The 23083-nt window shown below is 44.9% G+C and overlaps 2 protein-coding genes and 1 long non-coding RNA gene across 10 annotated transcripts in view; all 3 read right to left on the bottom strand.

Annotated features, from left to right (window-relative positions):
* Positions 1-3090: 3090 nt before the first annotated feature.
* Positions 3091-3707, bottom strand: LOC114796689 (uncharacterized). The gene is made up of 2 exons (XR_003750775.1): positions 3564-3707; positions 3091-3479 (listed from the first exon to the last, which is right to left on the bottom strand). It is a non-coding gene; the product is annotated as an uncharacterized LOC114796689 (long non-coding RNA).
* Positions 3708-6323: 2616 nt separating this feature from the next.
* umps (uridine monophosphate synthetase) lies at positions 6324-10087 on the bottom strand. Of its 2 annotated transcripts, XM_028991621.1 has the most exons (6): positions 9865-10087; positions 9618-9771; positions 8860-9528; positions 8609-8784; positions 7072-7186; positions 6324-6835 (listed from the first exon to the last, which is right to left on the bottom strand). In XM_028991621.1, the coding sequence occupies exons 1-6, from the start codon at positions 10012-10014 to the stop codon at positions 6660-6662; spliced, it is 1440 nt and encodes a 479-aa protein (XP_028847454.1). In that variant the 5' UTR covers positions 10015-10087; the 3' UTR covers positions 6324-6659. The 2 variants fall into 2 exon arrangements, with proteins under 2 accessions (XP_028847454.1, XP_028847456.1); XM_028991623.1 differs by lacking the exons at positions 6324-6835; positions 7072-7186 and adding an exon at positions 8099-8299.
* A 298-nt stretch (positions 10088-10385) lies between these two features.
* The window catches only part of kalrna (kalirin RhoGEF kinase a), a 129287-nt gene continuing 116589 nt past the window's right edge, over positions 10386-23083 (bottom strand). For 4 of the 7 annotated variants that reach the window (XM_028990303.1, XM_028990307.1, XM_028990309.1 and 1 more), the window contains 24 exons: positions 22849-22944; positions 22222-22340; positions 21949-22015; positions 21644-21747; positions 21452-21521; positions 21275-21361; positions 21101-21193; positions 20937-20987; positions 20775-20852; positions 20176-20361; positions 19919-20090; positions 18884-19122; positions 17550-17800; positions 15936-16068; positions 15370-15432; positions 14529-14556; positions 14216-14378; positions 13540-13661; positions 13324-13455; positions 12951-13115; positions 12660-12738; positions 12375-12575; positions 12162-12300; positions 10386-12076 (listed from right to left, as the gene is read on the bottom strand). In XM_028990303.1, coding sequence (XP_028846136.1) covers positions 11531-12076; positions 12162-12300; positions 12375-12575; positions 12660-12738; positions 12951-13115; positions 13324-13455; positions 13540-13661; positions 14216-14378; positions 14529-14556; positions 15370-15432; positions 15936-16068; positions 17550-17800; positions 18884-19122; positions 19919-20090; positions 20176-20361; positions 20775-20852; positions 20937-20987; positions 21101-21193; positions 21275-21361; positions 21452-21521; positions 21644-21747; positions 21949-22015; positions 22222-22340; positions 22849-22944 — 3384 coding nt within the window. In that variant the 3' untranslated portion in view covers positions 10386-11530. Of the gene's footprint in view, positions 12077-12161; positions 12301-12374; positions 12576-12659; positions 12739-12950; positions 13116-13323; positions 13456-13539; positions 13662-14215; positions 14379-14528; positions 14557-15369; positions 15433-15935; positions 16069-17545; positions 17801-18883; positions 19123-19918; positions 20091-20175; positions 20362-20774; positions 20853-20936; positions 20988-21100; positions 21194-21274; positions 21362-21451; positions 21522-21643; positions 21748-21948; positions 22016-22221; positions 22341-22848; positions 22945-23083 lie in introns of those variants that run through there. The other 3 variants (XM_028990304.1, XM_028990305.1, XM_028990306.1) reach the window with 3 other exon arrangements.

Genomic DNA, 23083 nt, shown 5'->3' with positions numbered 1-23083 from the left:
CCCCCCGGCTGAAAGGCCGCATTAGCCCGGGCCATTGTGGGGCCGCGCCCGGACCATTGTCGCGGCCGCAGAACCGCTGACTCATCAGAATTGGCCCTCAGTGGCCGGTGCCCGACCGCCAGCCGGCTACAATGGCAACACACTGACGTGACAGTTTGATTGGAAAGCGGGGATAATGGCGGCTTTTTGGGAGATTAGCCGCTGAGGCGGCCTGGCGTTGAGTGGACCCTCCGTCGGCAGGAGAGGACGGCCGCTGGGCTGGAAACACAGGCCCGGTGCGGGAGGCTGAACGGAGCCAACGCCGTCGGGAAAATGGAGGCCTCCTTTGCACTTTTTTTCTAAATTCGATATATATGCAGGGGAATCATTTTTTTTTAGACATTTGCCAACCGTGAACTAATGTATGAAATCCCGTCACTCCTCTGTGACAGGGGGACAAAAAAAACAAAAAAACCCACACAATTCAGATGAATTTTAAATAATGAATTGCAGACTTCACATAAAATTGTATATATTTTGAAATGATTGAAAACCGGAGTGCAAGAGCCTGATAGGTTCACTAAAACTAGAAAACGCCTAAAGATTTGTCTATTTGGTAGGATTTTGATGCAGAACCGAAATACATTAGAAAACATCTCATCAAACCTTTTTCAATTTCTAAAATTAGCAAAGGCAAACAGATGAATCGGTCACAATGGCGATTGGTCCTTTGTGCCTGGGCCATACCGTTCATTCCCTGAGTACATTTGTGTGTGTTTGCTGAGCCTCTGCGGGCCGAGCCCCGCCCTGCCTCTCAGGCCCTGTACGTTTGTAGCTTTTTTTGTCGAATTGTCCGGTGCGCACTGTCCACCTCAGCCTAACCCGGGAAGGTAGGGGTGGTGGTGGTGGGGGGGGGTTCGCTGTGCAACGGTAATTTGGTCATTTGTGTGCTGCACCACAGGACCGTTCCGGAGCCGCGGAACTCGCTGACCCGAAGGTGAATGTTTTATATGACGCCCATGCCTGTCTCAGGTGACATCTTGTGGCGTGGAGATTTACTGCAGTCGCCCTGACTGTGCTGCGTGCTTACGCTGCGCAGACGTCAGTCGGAAGTCGACCGCGTGGTTCAGAGGGACGGCCTCGCCGACTGATTGGCTCACGCCGGCTCCTGGGCATGAATAGGGGAGGGGAGGAGCCAAACCAACATCTGCATCCCTGCCCCCTCGACTCAGCTCACCCCCCCTTTAACCAGCTTTACCTGTCCTTTGTTTGTGTGCAAGAGAAATAAAGAGAGCGGGTAAACTGTGTGTGGGGGGGATGTTTAAGTGAGAAAAGGTGTGTGTGTGTGTGTGTGTGTGTGTGCGCGTGTGTGTGTGTGTGTGCGCTCCACAGATCTGATTATACACCTGCATGGCCCTGTTTGCCATGGGGCAGGTGGGCAGGGGCCTTGCAGCGCAGCAGCTGGTGGCCTTTGATTCGGCCGGAGAGATTAGATCTGTGTGTGCATCAGCTGGGTCCTCATTTCACTGGGAAATTCGTGCCCCCCCCCAACACACACACACACGCACACACACACACACACTCATTTACATCCAACACGTCCAGCACGGCCAACCACAGGCCGGCACTGAGACCTTATCTTCCACAGGCCGCACAATGGTTAATTCTTCAACTCCGTCTTTTATTTAGCTAATATCCTTTACAATGTGTTTACTGAGGGCTAAAATAGTGAAACTAGAGACATTAGACTGATAATATTTCAGCAACTATAACATTTGAAAGAAAGAAATATTGTTAAGGTTAATTAATACAGTTTTTTAGTCAAAAAAAGTCGTCGCATTCTTCTTTTTCCTCTTCTTATTAGGATTATTAGTACTATTGTTTGAAAGCTGGTCATGCGTGTGTGTACATGCATGAGACCTTCAGATGGCCGGGCTCTGTGTTCTCCATGGTAACGGAGGCAGCAGGGCTTGTTTTCCAGACTGGGGTCTTGCATAAGCACGAGTCCATTCTGAGAAGGAAGGGAAGGGAAACGGGGGAGAAAAAAAGCATCTCTGTGCCACATGGTGCCACTCTGACTCTGAAACGGAACAACGGAACACCAGAACACACACACACACACACACACAAATTGAGTTCTCTTATTTTTGAAGCATCTTAGCATTTTCCGTTACACGTGAGTCCTCGCGCCAAACGGGGGGAAAAAAACTACATCCTAACAGTGAGGTCTGTTTGACTTGCAAATGAACTCAGTTTGCATATCTGATTAGAAACTAGTTTGCAAAAAACATAAAAAAAACTTGAGGCAACGCGACACCAACGCTGGATCGCCACGTAATAAACTTGTTGTTTAAGCTTACTGTGGCGTACAGTGGCTCGTGGTAATTGGTACCAATTCACTGTGCTTTCTGGGCTCCATGGAAAGGTCCAGTTCTGTTTGTTTTTTGAGGCTCTTTTTGTGTGTGTGTGTGTGTGTGTGTGTGTGTGTGTGTGTGCCATTGAGAGTCACTGAAAGGACCAGAAATGACCTGCGCCCACTTGTCCGCCGCTGCCATAGAAACTAATCCGCCCAAGGACACACGTGAACTGGTCCTGACAGGCCGTGCAGGTAACATCTGCTCCGTGCACCATCAGGAGGACGAGCTCGGCCCGCCGGCTACAACTGTTCCGCCCTCGCAGCGGTTCAGGAACCTTCTTGTAATGAAATGATGCCTGCATCAGCCAAAACAGGTCCCCAACACTGACACTTGATCATGTTATAATAAAGCAGAGGTCCCATTAGTAGCATTTCAGGCCGTTAGACGTTTGGGAGGCTGGGGGCGTGACCTTGGAAGTGACAGTTGGGAAGGTAACCAGGATGCAGGCTGTTTGAGCTTTTCTCTCCTCATAAAGCAAATATTTATCAAACTGTGGACAAAGGCAGATGGATTTTATATTACAGGTTTTCTCTGCGCGCGTGTGTTTTCCCGGCAGTCGTCTTCTTTTTTTGCGACACATATTGGTGCGACGAAGCCTGAACTTTCAGTTAAAATATTCAAATCGGATGTAAATTCCCAACTGGTTGGCCGCAGCAAGGTGTGTGTGTGCAGGGACGAGACTGAACAACGCTCATAACTTGTCATCATCCTTTATTCACCATTTTCCTGCGCCCAGGTTTTTTAATAAGCACATGTGCGTCTTGGGAGAGTTGTATAGGCCTACTGAGGGTCAGGAATAACATTTTATGCTGTACAACATGGACTAAATACAACAGACAGGTAATGGCTTCCCATCACACACACACACACACACACACACACACACACACACACACAGTATCTGTCTTTGCTGGATGTCTGTACTTGCTTAACGCGAGCCGAACGAACAAAACATCGTGTCCAGGTATTGTGCGTATGGCTCAACGTCAGGCAAATACAGCAGATGCTGTTTCAGGTCCTCCAGAAAGTTCTCTCCCGAGTTCGAACCTCCTGTCCGACGGGCTCGAGTTCGTCCATCACGACCTGGAGTAAAGAAGGGAGAGAGAGAGAGAGAGACAGGGGGATGAAAAGCAGTCCCCTATAAAGCAGCGTGCGGAAAAGGCTCACCTGCGGACCCCCGAGCGCGTCGCCGCAGGTGAAGGGACACCTGGCGCGGCCGCCAGCCGTGACCCGCCGAGATGCCCCCTTTTCTATTTCTTTTCTCTTTTATATAGCGGGTCTTAAAGGGAAAGGATTCGCCGCGCTCGTCCAATATTGACATTAAGCGCCTCGCGGTGGGCGGGGCGGAGCCGCATGCAAACGAGCGCGGCAGCGCGGCGGAAAGGGCCGCGATTGGCTGGCCGGAGCGGCGAGAGCGGTGACGTCATCGCCGCCCGGCTTTTAGCACGGAGCGCAGATGGAGGTTTAAGGCGCGCACACACACACACACATCTGGCTTTTGTTCGTGCATTATTTTGTGCATTAATGTGATCAATAATACATTTCCGCCTAGAGCCGCACACACACACGTACAATTGAACGAATTCTACGTCACAGTTGGGTAGGGCAGGTGCCATCCGTATTAATGTTAATAATAAAAGTACTAATGTCTGTTTTCTCTTGGGACTGTGCGGTCATACTCTCCTGTATGCTACTGAACGCTGGTTTTTCATCCATAACAACGTGCTGCCACCGCTCTCTCTCAACACAATGTCACTTTTTCAAATGACTTATCTAATTAAGGTCACTTTACGATACCTGTCACAGTTATTTATTATATTACTTTTTCCTGTCTGCACTATTACTACTGTTCTGTTCTTGCTTTCTCTTGTTGTGTTGAGCATGCTTTTAGGACAAAAGAATTTACCTCGGGATTAATAAAGTTTTGGAAGAGGATCCAAGCACAAAAACCATCCGTGATGCAGTAAAAAATTGCATAGGTAAAATGCTTTAAAAAACAAAAGCATGCTATACTTTATTGTATGTTAAAAACAGTATATGGATGTCAAAAGTCAATACACATTGTATTGTCAAAAGTCAATAAAAAAAAAATTAAGGGAACACATAAGCAACACAATGTAACTCCAAGTCAACCACACGTCTGTGAAATCAAACTGTCCACTTAGGAAGCAACACTAACTGACAATCAATTTCACATGCAGTTGTGCAAGTGGAATAGACAACATGTGGAAATTATAGACAATTAGCAGGACATCACAATAAAGGCGTGGTTCTGCAGGTGGGGACCACAGAACACTTCTCAGTTCCTATGTTTTCTGGCTGATGTTTTTGTCACTTTTGAATGCTGACGGTACTTTCCCTCTAGTGGTAGCATGAGAGAGGGTCCATAACCCACACAAGTTGCTCAGGTAGTGCAGCTCATTTAGGATGTCACATCAATGTGAGCTGTGGCAAGAAGGTTTGCTGTGCATTGATGCTATGGACTGGCCTGCCCGTTCCCCAGACCTGAATCCGGTTGAGCACATTTTTTTTGTGCAGTGTATATTGACAACAAACACAATAGTTTTATAGCACAGATTAAGGTCTACAGTAATTTACAATATAATAAAATGTTTTTCAATATGTTTTTAAAATGGTGAATTTTTCAAATTTCCATTGATCAACGATACACACACACTGACAGACCCTTGTTCCACTCTCCTATACTGTATCATACTACTCTAAATAATTGCCATAGTAAATAGTATAGCATATTACATTTACATTACATTTACAGCATTTATCAGACGCCCTTATCCGCAGCGATAGAGCGAGTTACAGGGACAGTCCCCCCTGGAGCAACTTAGGGTTAAGTGTCTTGATCAGGGACACAGTGGTAGTAAGTGGGGTTTGAACCTGGGTCTTCTGGTTCATAGGCGAGTGTGTTACCCACTAGGCTACTACCGCCCTATAACAAAATTATATATGCAATTCCAATCCAACGCTGGTTAATCATTATCTCATGTTTCTAGAAGATTATCACTTTTATATTATAATAACACCTGCAGTGTCGTTTCTGTTGGGTGACATTTGAATCGGAAAGGATCCCTAACCTTTACCCTAGCCCAGCGAGGTCAACAAACTCTACTGACCATTAATGAACTGAGTCACTCAGCCGTAGGGTCACCATTGTGTCCCTGAGCCACACATTTAACCCGATTTACAGAGTGCTGCTGCAGGGCCACTGCTCCTATTATTAGCACATGTAACTATCTCAGTAAAGATCAGATAAAGATTCTAGAATGCTGAGGATTTAAAAATGGCCGTGGAGGCAAGCAAATGCATGAATAATAATGAAATAAACACACATCAAAATGCAATGGGAGGGACAGAATTAAGGACATATACTTCAGTTTCACAACACACCTGACATATGTGAGCGTGACAAATGGGGGGGTCAGAGACGCTACACAGACTGTGCATTAGTACACAACAAGATAAGCAACTGCTGGGTAAACAGTGGAAGTTCACTTAAGGGCTGCCTGTCCAGATGGGACATCAGGTCTGGAGGGTCAGTAAGCAACATTATTCTAAAGACATGGTTTCTCTGTATAATAGTTATAATGCTAGCACAGAGTAATGTTACTTGTTATGCAAAATGTATTTAATGAACATAAAAATATTCAATTAGCAAAGGAAATTGATAAAAGGTTTGGCTCAAGCTACACAGAATTTTAAAATTCTGTGGTTAAGAAAAAGTTTTTATTGTGCATTTGCACCCTCTGCAGGTCATATGATTCTAAAGCAGTCTTCTAGCCTTCAATTGTATAGTCTGAATTGTATAGTTTCGCACACAGACGTCACAATACTTTGTGCAAATCTGTACATGTTCACACCCAGTGCATTAATAAACACAATTAAAGTCCACAATAAAAGACTACAACAACATAAAAAAAAAATCCATATTTATTTGTTTTACCTTCAATGGCATTGCTGGGCCTGGAACAATTCACTGCCATAATTCAAATGAACAATCACAAACATATAAGATTTAACAACCAACCAACCAAAAGACGTACAGACGTGGTTCATTATTTTGTGACACCTGAAATACTGTAAAGTGTGTGCAAAACATATCAATATGAAAATGGAAGCCAAAAAATGCTAATTGAGACTCATTGTACACCGAACTGACGGTGCAGGAATGCCTCGGTACTGCGGCAGGAATCGCCCGGTTCCTAATTTTGGATTTGTTGAGACGGAGCGGTTTTATGGAACGTGGTGTTATTTCGTGTCCGAGAGTCTCTTCGTGTATGCGTCCCATGCTGCTTTTCTATACGTCTCTGCCGCCTGCACCCTGTCAGCTGCGGCCAGTATGCCCCTTCCCACGATGATGACATCAGAGCCACGGGTACAGATGACATCGTGGGGATTGGTGTACTGCTGTCCAAGGGAATCACCTGAAGCAAATAATAAATGATTAAAAAAAAAAAAAAAAAAAGTACTTAAAGTACATCTGTGTATTACAAGACATGTGATTTTGATGCAATCGATGGTTATCTAATCAGTCCAATCAGCAGACCTGGGTCAGCAAGCTCTGGTCAACCATTAAACATTCAATGTTAAAATCAATAAAAAAAAAAAAAAAAAGAAAAGGCAACGTGTGCAGTACGGTGGACGTTACAGATGGTCATACCTTCTGACTGCATGCTCACTCCTGGGGTCATGTGGACAAATTCAGGCTTGTTGCTGATCTTAGAACCACAGATGAAACCAAACACAAAATCGCAGTTCTCTTCTGCCATTTTCACCTGGGGGGGGTGGAGAATATCTACAGTCAGTAGTGAAACTAATTAAAGGTTTTTCCATCTTCCCAACAATTACTCTAATAGTAAAACAAAAATAAGACTGATTAAAAAGTGAACGTAGATATGTAGGGATGTTCTAGAAGAACGGGGTGTCTCCCATTTACATTTAAGGCATTTGGCAGACGCCCTTATCCAGAGCGACTTACAATGTGCTTTCATTACCATTGATGAAGTGATCAATTTAGGTTCATTAGGACCCCCAACTATGAATACAATCTTTTTATTCACTATGTTGCAGTTTCTGTACATAAATCAGACAATAAGAAGGTTACAAGTTCATCTAAATATTCTCTAAAGAGGAAGGTCTTGAGCTGTTGTTTGAAAATACTCAGTGACTGAACTGATCTCAAGGGGAAGTTCATTCCACCACCGAGGGGCCAAGACAGAGAAGAGTCTAGATGAGCGTCTTCCTAGTAACTTCAGAGATGGAGGGACCAGGCGAGCAGTACTGGAGGCTCGGAGTATACAAGGTGCAGTGCGAGGTGTAATAAGGGCTGTGAGGTCGGATTACTCCATGTCTGGCTTTGTAGGACAGCATCAGTATCTTGAACCTGATGTGTGCAGCTACTGGGAGCCGGTGGAGGGAACGTAGCAGAGGGGCGGTGTGGGAGAATTTGGGAAGGTTGAAGATCAGTCGTGCTGCTGCATTTTGTATGAGTTGAAGAGGTCGGATGGTACATAGTGGTAGACCAGCTAGAAGGGAGTTGCAGTAGTCCAGTCGTGAGATTACTAAGGACTGAACCAGTATCTGGGTGGCCTGTGTTGACAGATAAGGACGGATTCGTCTGATATTGTAGAGAAGGAATCTACATGAGCGGGAAAGTTTGCTGATGTGAGTTGAGAAGGAGAGTTAGTTGTCTATTGTTACTCCAATCTGGGCTGTTGTAGGAGAGAGCTGTGAGTTGTCCAGGTAAATAGCAAGATCCTGATGTGGTGAAGAATCTGATGGAATGAATATTAGTTCAGTTTTAGTGGGATAGAGTTTGAGGTTATGAGCTGCCATCCAAGATGAGATGTCAGTTAGACATGCAGAGATTTTGGAAGCAGCATGTAGATCTGAGGGAGGAAAAGAGAAGAAGAATTGTGTGTCGTCAACATAGCAATGGTAGGACAATCCATGTGAGGAAATGACCTAACCAACTGATCTCGTGTAGAGGGAGAGGGAGAGGGATCTCGTGTAGAGGGAGAAAAGGAGAGGACCTTGTACTGAGCCTTGAGGGACACTAGTGGAGAGTCTATGTGAGGCTCCCCCAACTCTGTAAACTAATGAATGATCTCCTACAAGCAAAAAAAAAGTGTTTTTTTTTGGTTTCCACTGGTTTGCATTCAGTTCTGTAGTTGTTCCGCTAACAACGTTCAGCTTACCACAGCCTGAGTGTAGCCCTCCTTCGCCAGGGAGCCCCGAGAGCTCATTTCAGCGATGAGGAGGCAGCCTCGGCCCAACGGCCTGCCCACCGCCCCTAGTCCCTTTACCACTCCAGAGCCTGGCACCGCATGGGCATTCGTGATGTGAGACCAGGAAGAGATCTGGTAGAGTCCACCTGGTGGGTACAGAATTTAAAAGTGCATGAATAAAATAAGAATGATGTAAGCAGATTCTGTTGAGACTCTACTACCTTCATATTGGTGCTTGACTGTATTCCCAATGTCGGCAAACTTCCGGTCCTCAAAGATGAGGAAGCGGTGCTTCTCTGCCAGCTTGCTCAGTCGCCCCGTGACTTCGAGACTGAAGTCCTGCAAAATGTCCACGTGAGTCTTCAACACGCAGATCAGAGGGCCCAGAGACTCGGCCACGTCCAGGAGCTCCTTGGCATCCGTCACGTCTGCCGAGACACAGAGGTTGCTCTTCTTCGCCTCCATCAGCTTCAGCAGCTCCGCAGCCATGGGGTGGGTGTCTGGGAGCTCGGCTCGGGCCTCGTAGCTCAGAGACCCGCAGGACTTCTTCACTGCATGAGAGCTGTTGGCCTCGGAAGACGTGAAGGTGTTCTCCTGGATGAACCTGTCGACACTCTGGGCCACCTCAGCGTCGATTCGTCCTGCTTTCAGCAAAACGTCCAGAAGCTGGGAGATGGTGATGACTGGGTGTAACATGATCCCCTCTTTGGCAAGTTTCGCCCTGCCGCCCTGTTCTCGGTCCAACAGCACGATGGCATCAGTGACCTTAAGACCTTCCTTCTGAAGCACCCGGGCTGTCTCCAGGACACTGCTGCCGCTGGTCACCACGTCCTCCACGATCAGGCACGTTTCACCAGGATGGACGGCTCCCTCGATCATCTGCCCAGTTCCTGCAACCACAACACTGCACAGTCAACAGAGTCTGAAAAGTAGACAGTAAATCAATAAAACAGGCAACCTCAGGTAATGGTGGAAATACCGTAATCCTTGGCTTCCTTTCGTCGAATGAGCATCGGTAAATTATTTTGCGAACAGATTATGGTAGCCAGTGGAAGAGCCGTGTAGGGAACGCCGCACACGGACTGATAGGTCACTCCCGCTTCTCGGGCACGGCGGAATAAGAAAGCGGAGACCTAGTGGGGCAGAACATCCCGAGAACATCGCGGTGTGAACTCAAGGCAAACGCAAAGCGAGCGCATTCACCGTTCGGACTGGCACGCGTGTACCTCGTTCATGAGAGATGGGTACGATACGATCACCCTGAGGTCAAAATAGACCGGCGACGTGATTCCGCTCTTCAGCTTGAACGTCCCGAACTTCACGGCTCTGACTTCGTGCAGTTTCAGCACTAAATGTTCCAGACTACGACCTCCCATCTCACTCGCGAAGATTCGACAACACTTCAGATGTCTGCACGCTGTCTATAGTATGTTCCTATAACACGTGGCCGCGTTCACTTCCGCTATCCGTGGGATTGTGGGAAATGTAGTTTAGCGGCTTTTTAGTGTTGCGCTAGTTTAGCCTCAAAAAGAGTCAAATAAATCCAAATTCGTCCTTGGTCAACTAAAAAGATCTATTGCAAAAAATAGTCCATGCACAGTAAAGTCATAAAAACGAGCACTGTTTATTAAACATTCAATTACAAACATACATAGTTTAAGAAATAATATTTCCATTTGCTATGCAAATTGTACACAGATCTATGTACAACAGTAAAGGACAAGTATTAAATTACATAGCTGAAGACGTTAGACTGCTCCTCAAATAAATGCTGAAAGGCATCAGCTTCAATCTAGCAAATGTCTAAAGGAGATTTGGTGTAAGTTTTTAAAACCTAATACAGTGAAGCATATTGTCGATTAGCTTGACAGGCCGACATGAAATGCTGAGAGATGACGGATGCCTCTCCACTGCAACTGCTGGAGTTGTAAACTGGTCAAACTCTGGGTTTCGACGTGGCCCTGTAATAACGGACGTGTCCAAAGACAACACGGGCATGCTGAGGCCTTCAATGTAATGAGAACACACCTGATAAAACTTAAATTTACATTTAATGGTGGGTTCATAGATAAAAGGAGAGTGACCATAAACGAGAAATGTTTACCTCAAATTTTCTGTCATTTTCTGGGCTTTGCATTACCAGTTTTATTCTCACCACAGGAGGACAACCGAGAATTAAAAAAAAGGCTATAGAACACACACACACACACACACACACACACACACACACTCAGAACACTAAATGAGACAAGTAATCAATGTGGAGAATGAATGGTTTGTATGATGAAATGTGATTGGCAAATTAAAATCGGTTCATCTTTCCCCCATACTGAGATGAATTACAGAGATTCACAATCAAATAAGAACAAAAATCGATACTCAAGGCGTTTACCTTCACTCACATTCACTTAAAAAATAATCCAATTTAAAAATGATTAAGATTAATGAGTGGCATCATTGGTGAATAAACGAATGAGGAAATCAGAATAAAATAGTAGTTCAACTTAAACAGGGCTGATGGGCCTTTTCAAACAGTCACTATTTTATTATACATTAGCCTAATCTGTCAGATTTTCTAGCTATGATCTTCCACTAATATCTCATGTGCAACACCGAAGTATCAGCAAATAGTCAAAGGTGACAATGACACATATCTTCACATATTATTTTAAAGTCACATTTCAGTTCTACCACATTCTACAGTGTTTTTTTACATTTATAGTACATTCAATCTCTTTATTCTCATTTGCATTCATTTATAATAAATTACATTTACAGAATGTAAACTTTTCGGGCATTTTGAAGGCTTTTTCTCCCATGATCCCTGCATTTGAATATATTCACACTTCCACTAGGAGCAGTATTGAGTAACGTGTGGTGGAAACGCATCTCCTACAGAGTGTGTCCCATGCTGCTCGTCACCAGGCCTTTAATGTTGGCAACAGGCCGCACGTCGTGCAGCTGCCGGCGGCGGTCTATGAAAGAGGCCAGTCTCCCCGTGTCCAGTGGGGTTTTTGAGTAGTCTCCACTGTGGGCGCTCACCCAAGGGTGCTGCAGGCACGGGGCAGCGCCGGGACGCTTCCGAGGGTCCTGCTGGAGGGTGGAGGCGATGAAATCCCTGGCCGCGTGGCTGACTGTGCTGAAGTATTCCTCCGGGAAGCAGAAGTCCAGCTTGCAGATGTTGACGCAGGTCTCCTCCAGGCTCTCGTCGAGGAAGGGGGAGACTCCGCTCAGCATGACGTACGCCAGGACGCCGACGCTCCACACGTCGGAGGTCAGAGACACCGGCGTGCCCTGGATCAGCTCTGGAGAGGAGAACTCCGGGTTGCCCAGGAGGAGGTGCACGTAGCGGTGGCCCGACAACAGCACGGCGTCCCCAAAGTCAACCAGCCTCACACAAGGAACCGGCACGTGCAGATCCACCAGGAGATTTTCAGGCTGCCAACACAAAGGCACACAGTCCTAATGAAACCTCTACTTAATGAAGAGTGAATTTCACGCCGGCATGACACCTTTAGCCCACCTTCAGATCCAGATGAGCCACCCTGCAGGTGTGCAAATGCTGCAGGGCCTCCAACGTGTCTCTGACAAAAAATGCCACCTTTTCCTCCATGAGCTCATCATGGGCTGCCAGGTAGTCAAAAAGCCTCCCATCCTCCAGGCTTGAGAAGAAGAAGGCCACGTTATTTCACTTGCAATAACTCAGCCAAGGATACAAGACACGGCTTCAACTTACAGCTCTAACACGAGGATGTAGGAGGAGGGAGACTCGTATGCATCAAGGAGGGACAAAAGCTGAGGGTGGTGGACATGTTTGAGGATGTCCGCCTCATGGGCCACCTTCTCCTTCTTCTGTATCTTCTTGTTGACAAACTTGGCAGCCACCTCCTTCTTGGTGACCTTGTTCAGGCACTTCCTCACCACTGAGAATCGACCCCTGTTGGAACAAGAGGATTGATTTACAGTCCAGTCAGACATACAACAAAGTCACAAGCTACACAAACTGCTGAGGGCCCTTTACCTCGCAATTTCACAGCTTTCGATGAAGATTGATTCAAAATTGTCCTTCCACTGAATTCCAGTCCCGTCATACGTTGTAGCTTTAGAACAACATGAAGGTGGCCACTGTGTCAGAATATAATCTTGAACATAACTATTTGAGTCACTTTCACATGGATTAATCCTAGTCCTAGACCAAAAGCATTTCTAAATGGAGAACCTCATTGAAATTACTCTTGTAATCTAGTACTGGGTTTAATCCATGAATGGGAAACCGACCCAATAAGTCTGTTAATGACCATACACTACTCACTCCCACTCGGAAGGGTCACCATGTTGGAGGGTTCACTGGGTGGACTGACTCCCCACGGGTTTCGAGCGCTGACCCGAAACTGGTAATGACCACCTGGGATGAGATCTTCAATTTTCACGCACACATCAGAAGTGGACACCACCGACTGCTGCCACACTAGAGAGTCTTCAAGACCAACCGACGGGAAGAAAGATCACGATAATTTACTTGGAATAGGTGGGTTAAACTTCCTCTTCATGGATTAAGCCTGGTCGTAGACTAAAGGAGACCTTTAGTTAAGTTCTCGACTCAAAAACACTTTTGGTCTAGAACTAGGCTTGAATCCATGAAAAGGAAACTGACCCTAAGACTCCATATTTCCCTCCGGCATTACCTTCTTGTCTGTACTCCACTGTGTAACTGGACACAGAGCAGTTGCCCGAGTTGGCCGGAGGAAGCCAGTGGACCACCACTGCTGTGCTGCTAGCCTCTTGGGCCACAGGCCGTGCAGGGGCTACTGGGATACCTGTCAACAGGGATGAAGCAGACATTACAACCGTCCCGTCCTTTCACCTCCGCTTACCACGATGATGCTCTCTATTTGACTCACCTTGAACTTTAATGGATGCTGAAGAGGACGCAGTCCCATGGTCGTTGACGGCCACACAGGTGTAAATGCCTGTGTCCTGAGGCAGCAGGTTACAGATCTTGAGCAGAATGTCTCCTGTGTGCCTGAAGAAAGAATTAAGGGGTTTGGGTGTTGGTCTACAACCACCATTGTAGTTCAGAACATTCCCAGGGGAGGGGTCAGATGAATTCATTTAAAATGAGCTCCTCAGTGTTATCCCCTAGGATGCTGCCTCCCCTTCCAAAAATTTGGAGTTCATCTGAGGTAGGAGCAAAGCATATTGGAAGTGGGTGTGACACAGGCTGAGGTCAGTTATGTAGGAGTCAGAAACTCCTCATGATGAGCATGGTTGTTGTGGATTCACTTGTGACGTGAGCCTCAGAGCCACATGACGGGGTCTCCAAATGTTCCCTTCCACCACATCCCTGTTATATAACCGTGGGATTTCACATCTGACTTCACATTAGGGACTTGATCCACTCGCCCTTCCCATGGGATTAAAGAACGCTCTGGGAACCCTTCTTACCTGCCTCTCCCACAGTCAGCTACCTATTCCCAAAAGGCGGCTGGCCCTGATTAACTCTTCAGAGAAATTTCATAGGATTTGCATTCTACCAAGACACCTTTTGAGCCACGTTCTACGTTCCACTGCATTTACCTGATATTGATTGTAAATCGGCTGCTGTTGACAATCAGGCTCTGGTCAGGTCCTTTCAGGGTGATCTTTGGCTTGGGCCGGCCGCAGACTTTGCAACACAAGACCACGGTCTCTCCGAATGCACACGTTACGTCAGACAGAGGAATCAGGAACTCTGGGGCCACTTATGAATAAAATTGTAGTGGATACAGAGACAGTGTTTGTTTGATGCCAAGCAGTGTAATACTGTCAGATCACTGCATGGCTCTTTTTCTCTTTTATTTAAAAATGTCTTCTTCATTAAAAAAAAAAAAGACTTTTCTTGAAATCTTACCTTCTTGAATAAAATTTGGGTTCAATAACTGCAAAGCAAACAAATGACAGTTAGGCACTCACTGTAAAAAGTGCTTGGTGGCAGCTGAAGGTTAGTTTGCAAATCAACCACTAGGCAGCAGTAGCATTGCATGAAAACCACCGTGGTCCCTGCTAACATGTGCCATTGTTCTGATATCCAGAAAGTGTAGGGGATCTACCAACCTGGTTCCCAGTGACAAGTGAGGTAGGTATAACAGATAATTTGGGTTCTACTAGGCATTCATTGAAAGTATCGCCTATTGCAATTGGAGACATTTCTTTGTAGAACGGGACTGAAATCCCTGTTGCAATACGAGTGACCAATTTTCAGGAGCAAGCCCACATTGCTTCATTTACCCTTGACTATGAAGAAAACGGTCACATGCTTACATTTGTAACAAATTCATGCACCACATATCACCAACATCATTGACAATCTTCAAAGGCAACTAGCAAATGAAATAACAAGAGCTACATTGTTTGTTAGTATGCACAAAATGACTACAAAGAGCATGTAAGGCCACACGTGTTATTACAATCCACAATGGCACACATATCTTGAATAGTAATACCAGAAAGCCTTTTTTAACCCCCACGGTCACTTTCTATAAGTAGAAAGTACAATGTGACAGTGGCGAGGAACCTGATCCATGAAGGCATAGTGTAGGTGCCGTCAGCCGGTGGCTCCGAACGCCTTTATTGTTGGCCGACCAGTGCTCATACACTAGCCCTCCGTGGGATCAGGAGCCCCCCCACCCCCGTAGTAGCACTCATCAAACACTCATGGGCTGCATGCACGAGACGTCGGGCTGCACTACTACCTCCATGCTAGTTTTGGGGTCTAGCTCATCATCGCAATCTGACTCGTCAGAACTGTTAGACTCCTGCAGTGTAGAATGAGAGAGAGCAGAGTTAGATACAGCGTGATGGCCTTTGCACCCTAGCGTGCGTGCCGCAGACATATTGACGGGTGGGAGGAGTTTGTTACTCTTTTCCAAAGAAAACCTTTGCTCATTGTACCGGACATTACCATTGATAAATGATCAAAATTGGTGTCTTGAGTAAGAACCTGGTAAATCAGTTATTCCTGTCACCCACATCATGGTTTGATCATTTTGTAATCAATAAACTTCTATTTAAATCACATGATCGTTCAAATGCATATTTAAATTGAATGTGAACATGCACCCACCTCAAAACATGCTAAATTAGGTGCACATTTATTTTGCATGTAAAAACCACGCCATGAATTTAAAATCCAGCAGCAGGGTAGTGAGAGTCGTTTTTTTCAGGGCTTGTGGGGGGGGGGTTGCAGTATACCGTGCTCAGAGGTGGAGTGCGGGGAGGGGTGGGGACTTGGGGAATTTACACAGCCCTCTCTACTCACTTTCACTGCCACCTTGGTGCTTAGTATTTCCTTAGGCTTACGCAGTCCATTCTCAAGCCTGGCATCAGTTTTGCCAAAGCTGTCCGGCTCCACCCGCTTTCTGGAGCGCAGCGTGTTCCATGAAAGCGACTTCCTGTTGCACCAAAAGAAGACGTACCGGGTCAGACGGGATTTTGAACAAAGGTGTCGGGGAGGGAGGAGTAGAAGGGAGAGACGACAAAATAATCAAACTTTATTGACAGCAGAAACAGAAACGCACAGGTTCTGGAACAGCAGCCTACAGTACCGTCAGGAGAATTCATATGAAAGGTCAACCTGTGCATTCATGGGTTGGAACTGATATATTATATAAATCTATACACATCATTTTTTTTTTTTTTAAACTTTCTCTCACTAGAAGCTCTATTGGTTCACTAAGGTGCTCCAGTAAACACTCTTACACCATGGTGGACACAGAAGCTGTGTTTAAAAAGCAGCCAAAGTTACTAAACCTTTGTCTCTGTTGCTCGAGTTGGACTCAGATGTGATGAGAGCTGCTTAAAACACAACATTTTCAGCTGAGGTCCAGTTTGGTTAGTAGAAAATTAAAATATAATCTACAGTAAAATAGACCACAACCAAAAAAATAGGTAAAACAATCATAATGAAATGATAAAGTGCAGAAAATGAATATGTTGCAGCGTGAGAGGATCAGAAGTTGGCGTCAGAAATTCATTGACAGACCATTGCAAGGTGGTCATCTATAGGCCCTTATTTTAAAGAATGCCTAAATAAAAAATATGACACTTTCACAGAGGGTCAAATAGATGGTTTCCCTATCCTACAGTTTCAGATCAATACACAGAAATGAACTAGAAAAATGCCACTTTACAGCAGGTGCACAGCAATAGAACCGATTTCACTCTGCTGTCCATGTTCCCCTAAAGCAACACACGGCCACTTTACTTTGTCTCATTAATTCATGCTCATGTCAAAATTTTATTTTACATATTTAAAATAATACATTTAAAATTATTAGTTAGACTACAAGTACAATGTTGAACATTGTGACTAGCATTATATTGCACAACCTGACTTCATTAAAATGGATCATCTTAAATAGTGCAAAAAAGGTTTTATACAGGAATGTACTGGAAAGAACGTCAGTTAACAAAACCAAAATTATTTACAGTAACCGGCCAACATATCTGGGGGAGGGAATCAAACTAACAAAAAAAAATAAAAGGAAATAAAAATGAAATTCTCAAAAAAAAAAAAAAAAAAAAAATTAAAACCTAAAACAACACAACTGTACAAATTGCCATAGACAATAACATAAAACTTTCCCCCATTTAGGGAAATGGGCCCCAGTGTGACAAAGGCCAAAAAATAAAAAATAAAAAACTAATAAAATAAAAAGTGTTAGAAACAGAAATATGTCCAGACCTGTGAGTTCCACACTGATGTAAGATTCTCAGACTTCACTAGAGTTCCTGTACTCTTTACAGAACGACTTTTATTTCTATATATTTATAGAAACAGGTCCGATTATTTCCAAGTTAGTTCCAACAAAAGAGGCGGAGTACAGCCCTGGACCTCAGTCACCTGGCAGGGGCAGGGCTGAGGGACACTTACTTGATGTTTCCGTCAGCACTGTCTATGAGTGTTTTACTGAGAGGGCCCAGGATGTGGCCCGGCACCCAGCCCTCGGCGGCGGGGGACTGGCTGTTGGCTGCACGGTAAACCAGGTACATGTTCTGCTGGTTGGTGGCCAGCACCTGCACCATCTCGCCCTGTATGACGCAGATCTCGTTCTCCTTCAGGGCACTGTAGTCCTGTGTCACCATCATGGTGGACGACACCCCATTGCAGCCAATGTCGTGCTGCTGAGAAGGTCAGATGTCAAGCAGAGACACAGTCAGAATCAAGCAGACAGCATTGTAGACCGATCAGAGTGAATGTGCAGAATGTGCAGCAGTGGACATGCAACTATCTTTTTTCCCCCCTTTACCTGCCATCTCAACAACTCTAGTTGAGATATCGAGAAAACAACAGCGATCAATTGTTTTCTCAACTTGATTTCTTGCGTTCGGTAGCGCAATTTCAATGATTTTCACATGACACTAATGTGAAAATGTCCTAGTCACTGACAGACATACTGTTATTTCTGTTTGTGTCAGTACATTGATCAATGCATTTATAGGAAATAGCTCTCAAGAACACAGCTGTGGTTATGACAGGATCGTGAGAAAATACGCTGTAATCTTATTATCTTAAATTATTTTTTTTTAAATAATGTCCTTTACTCTGCATAAGAAACAGGACAAGGTGCACCATTTTTTTATTCAGATGGATAACCAAAAAAAAAGAAAAAAAGTTTCAACAAGCCGAAAGAAAGCATCAGTGCTCCACAACATAGATTCTTCTATCACTGTTACTCTGCAGGAGAAACACCATTCGTCCAGAGGATGTTTTAATCCTTGTGGCAAAAATGCTGTCTAAAGGGCCAGGCACCCCAAGAAGATTTGAAATGGACGATGGGATGTCAAAGAATGATTTAGTTGAGATCGTAGGATTTTCATATTTAGCACACGTTCAGTGATGCCTATTTCCAGTAGGTGGGAGCAGTGTTGTTCTACGAGAGAAAACACCCTCATCAGGATGGATCCAATGCCCCACAAAACAATCTCTCCTCTCAATAATTCATGTTTTTCCTTTAATTTGCCTGCCATCTGCATATTACTACAACTAAAGCACAAGTGAGCCGTTTCCAGGCCACAAGTTCCTCTGCGACGGCAGCAAACTGTTGTCCTGTCGAGATGTGTAAACTAGGCCAGCAAACAGGCTAATAATAGCATTCAGCACAGCAATTCTGTTCCCATTCCGCAGAACCTCACTGGGCTCTGGCACTGGAGGATTTCAGGAGACCAACCAGAGGACATGACCGAACAGGACGAGACAGGACTCACCCTGCTGGACTCGTATCGCTCGCCGTGTCTCTGGGGGTCGAAGCAAGGGCTGCCATTGGAGGTAGACATTTTGAGAGGGGTGGAGCTCCTTCCAGAGATCGGGGGCTTCTCCGCTCCCAGCGAGGTCGTGGAGCTGGGCCTGCTGGGCTGCTGTGATGATCGTCCACTGCCCGAAGAGTTTCTGGTCAGGGAGTGTGAGCCACCCTTTTCCTTCTGGTACTCTATTGGGGACTGTAGGGCTACAAAAGGGAAATAGATACAGATGAGATAGAGGTATTCATTGTTTTTTGGCGCCCTGTCTTAGTCTAGTCTAGTTTTAGTCTAGTCTTTGTGTAAAGCAGTCATTTTAGTTTTTATTAATAATGTCCATATTTATTTTAGTCTAGTCAGGTTTCAGTTGACTACAAGACTGAGCATTTTAGTCATATTTTAGTCCTTGAATTAACCTTGACTATTTCAGTCTAGTTTTAGTCAATAAAGATTGTAGTCTCTTTTTTTAGTAATGTAATTCTATTTAACCCAGTCAAAACAAACAAAAAAAAACATTTTCTTTTGTCAAACCCATTTCATAATTAAAACAAGGTTACCTTACACACTCAAGAATACACTACATCCATTCCAGTGGCCGCATTTCTCCCTGTGTGTTTTAAACGCACATTCAGCCATCTGCTAACCCACCACCATTTATCTATGACCCAACACAAGTACTCTAAATAATGCAAAGACAGTAATTGACGAAGTGACATCATCTGTGCGACCGGACAACAAAAAATACGAATAATAATACTAAAATGCATAATAATAACGCCATTAAAGGAAAGGAAATAATGTCTCATCTCAGTCAATGAAAATAAAGAGATGTTTTAGTCTAGTTTTATGCTGACTACATTTATCGGTCAACAATACTGCATGATACATTTCATTATAGTGATATAGTGATATTTCGTCAACACTAATTCAGAGGCTCTCAGTCCTTCAAGCATACTGGTTTGAGTAGGTACAGCAGGGTATATTAATAACCCGGAAGAGTCTCACCGGACAGGAAGTTGCTCTGGGCGTCCAGCAGCTCAGTGATGTGTTGGACCCAGACTTGCTTGATGTCCATGTTGGCAGCCTGCAGCGTGAAGCGCTCCGATGAGCCTCGACTCGTCAGCACGAACTTGCAGGGGTCGTTGTCCACGTGTTGCTCCAAGCCCAGGTAGCTGACCTTCACGAGCACAACGCAAGCTTATTTAAATAGGCCACCTCGAGCCTCGATTACTTCAGGAAGGAGCCAGGCAAACTCAAACTACCTTGATGCTCTTCTTGAACTGGTAGCCAGGAATGGAGGAGCCCTTCCGGAGGAGCTCGCTGAAGATGACGATCTGCTCGAACAGGAAGACCCGGCGCTCTTTACTGCGGGAGAGGACGCCCGAGTCCTGCTCAGACACAAAGAACGTCTCCTGCTGCAGCAGCTTTCCCTGGCTGGTCAGCTTCCCCTACACAATAAGAAAAGAAAAAAAAAAAACCCACAAAGTGAGCATGACAGGGCGCAGACGCTGGAGGTTGGTGTCGGAGCGCTGCATAAACGTTCGGCGTCGTTATCATCAGACGAACGTTGACAAGCTGACTCTCGGCCTCTCCACACTCCGGCATAAAGCCTGTCGTGTCCGTCAACAGCAGGAGCTTTCTGTCTGCACCCAGTCATAAAACAGGAGGCTTAAGCTAATCACAGTCACTCAAAGGCCATTATATGACGACGTACACCACATATCATGTGCAATAATAATAATGAAAAAAAAAAAAAATCATACAATGTGCACCTCCAACACTTTACTTTGTTTTTTTTAAATGCATTTTTTAAAATGCGTTTTGCTTTCTGTATTTTATGTAGCAGTTTTTTTTTTTTTACCTCAAAACCTTGAAGTCGGCCCAAGTTCATCATGTCATTGCAAAGCTTAGGAACCTGGGACATTAAATTAACCGCTTTCTGTAAAAAAAAAAAAAAAAAAAGTGAAAGAACGTTTTATCATACAAATAACAAGAATTCCAAAACTAAAGGTGTTTTAAGTACCTCGATATCTTGACAGTCCATCCCTGCTTTGGAACTGTACTTCAGGAAATCCTTTGGGGAGGGAGGGGGGTGGGGGCAGGTTTAAAATAAATACCAAAAAATGTGAGCCATGAAATGATGCGAAATAAACCCTGTTGCTCTTTCATTTAGTTTTATTTTTCTACCTTGAGAAGAAGCTGATACTTGGTTATTCGCTGAATTGGTTTAATGAGATAGTCAGAGATGGTCAGCCTGGAGTTGATATCTTGCTGTATGGCCTATAGTAAAAAAGGCATTTTAATATTGAAACTTTTTTTCTTCCTTTTCTTTCAGCATTGCAATGGAGAATTTCTGCTTACATCAAAATATGAGTCGTATTCAGCCACAATATACTCCGACTTGGGTTTGTTCTGACAGTAGACCACATACATGTACAATCGCCTTTCCTGTGAACAGGTGATTGCAGAAGAGATACGTAATGTAATGTTAATGTTTGGGGTCAATTCGCGGTGTAAACGTATGGTCTCTGGACTCACATGTTTAATGAAGAGCTGGGGGAGGAGCTCATGGTCATCCAGACATTTCTCCAGTTCTCCAACAAAAAACCTGCACAAGCACATAACAAAAAAAAAAGAGAATCTGAGAAGCAGGACAAGGCTGAAAAGTGTGCAAAAATTAAAGTTCATATCCTTTCAGGCAGAAAAGGGTTAAAAGGGTGAAAAACTTACTCTCTGTGCCAGTCATATATCTGGTGGATGTTTCCAAAAACGATCTTGTCTTTCCCTTTCATGTCTTCTGGGATGCCCTTCTCCTCGATCCTCTTCATGAACCCCTGGAACAGTAACACAGTAAAAGCAACAAGGATGAAGGTGCCGCGTCAGAAATGTCGCTGAAAAAGCCTCTGCACTTGTGCCCATCCATCCATGCAAATACCAGGATGCAACAGGTCAGACTATTTAGGGTCTACAACACTGTGCCTGTGTGGCCTTTTCATACTGATGCAAATTAAATTATACCAGAGAGACGGTCTCACCTCGACTACAAAGCCCAGGTCTTTTACGTAATCCTTCTCCGTTTGAATCAGCTCGTTGAGGACAAACCTGGAACAAATCATCTGTATAAATTCAACGGGCCCTAGTTGAAAATGTACTTTAACTATCATGGTATCTTTGGTGTTGCATTAACACATGCACAGAATCTGTTTAATCCGCACGGAAACCGTTTACATGCAAACGGGGCGTGACGTTCTAGTACAGGATGTTCTAAACAGCGGGAAGGGGCAGTTGGCGTTAGAGGGCTCACTTACACACGTCCCCTCATGGCTTTGGCTCTGCTCTCCAGCTCTGGGTTTCGGGCCTGTGTGGGGGTGGGCTGCTCAGGGGGGCTCTCTGTGTTGAAGCCTGGGTATGTCCCGGGCTCCAGAGTCTGGTACCACATACACACAGAAACAGGTGGGAAAAGTGACCAAAAAAAAAACAAAATCACAGCTACATGGACATGGCAGATACGTTGTGGTTCTAAAACAATCTCAGTTTTTTTTTTTTTTTTAATAAAATGTGTAGAAACTACCATAGAGATCACAAATCATCAGCATAAAGCTTCACTTGTTACTTGACAGTAAGCCTTATTTCATAAATAGTAAAATAATACAATAATGGGACACTGTTCATAACCACATTGTGCTACACCCTTAAAAGGTGGTTCCAATGAGAACCCTTTGACTAAATTTGCTCAAAAGTGGGCAGCTCCACTTTTCTGGGGCCATATATGAAAACTCCATACAGAAACAAAGAGAGCAGCTTTCAAATATATGGGCTGGATTAAGTCATCTCATTTAACAGTCAGGTTAAAGACAGACACGTGAAAGGGTCGGAGAAAGGCAGAGGCAGTTCGTCCCGCTTGTAGTGCCAGAGGCATAGCGGCATCGGCTTACCATCTTAGTTTTGACCAATTTCTCTATGGCACTGACAAGCTCGGCCGCGCTGGGGACCTCGGCGGAGCCCTGGCGCGCGGCAAGCAGCGAGGATGACTGCGGGGCGCGGTTATAGAGGACGGGGGGTTAGCACGGGAGGCAGAGAGAGAGAGAGAGAGAACAGAAGACAGGGGAAGAGAGGCATGGTGTTAATTCATTAGCCCTGAGCACCTTTGGGGAGCAGCTGCTGGAGAAA

The sequence above is a fragment of the Denticeps clupeoides genome, chromosome 9 (assembly GCF_900700375.1).
Source record: "Denticeps clupeoides chromosome 9, fDenClu1.1, whole genome shotgun sequence".
In the NCBI taxonomy this organism is placed as follows: domain Eukaryota; kingdom Metazoa; phylum Chordata; class Actinopteri; order Clupeiformes; family Denticipitidae; genus Denticeps; species Denticeps clupeoides.
The sequence above is the reverse complement of the archived record's forward strand: the minus strand, read 5'-3'. Positions and strand labels throughout refer to the sequence as shown.

Excerpts from the sequence above, each read along its gene's own strand:
- umps (XM_028991621.1), bottom strand. The coding sequence starts at position 10,014 with ATGGGAGGTCGTAGTCTGGAACATTTAGTGCTGAAACTGCACGAAGTC. Across the intron at positions 9,772-9,864 it reads ACCCATCTCTCATGAACGAG|GTCTCCGCTTTCTTATTCCG; the intron begins GTACACGCGTGC and ends CTGCCCCACTAG. Across the intron at positions 7,187-8,608 it reads AGGGCTACACTCAGGCTGTG|GTGAAAATGGCAGAAGAGAA; the intron begins GTAAGCTGAACG and ends CACCCCCCCCAG.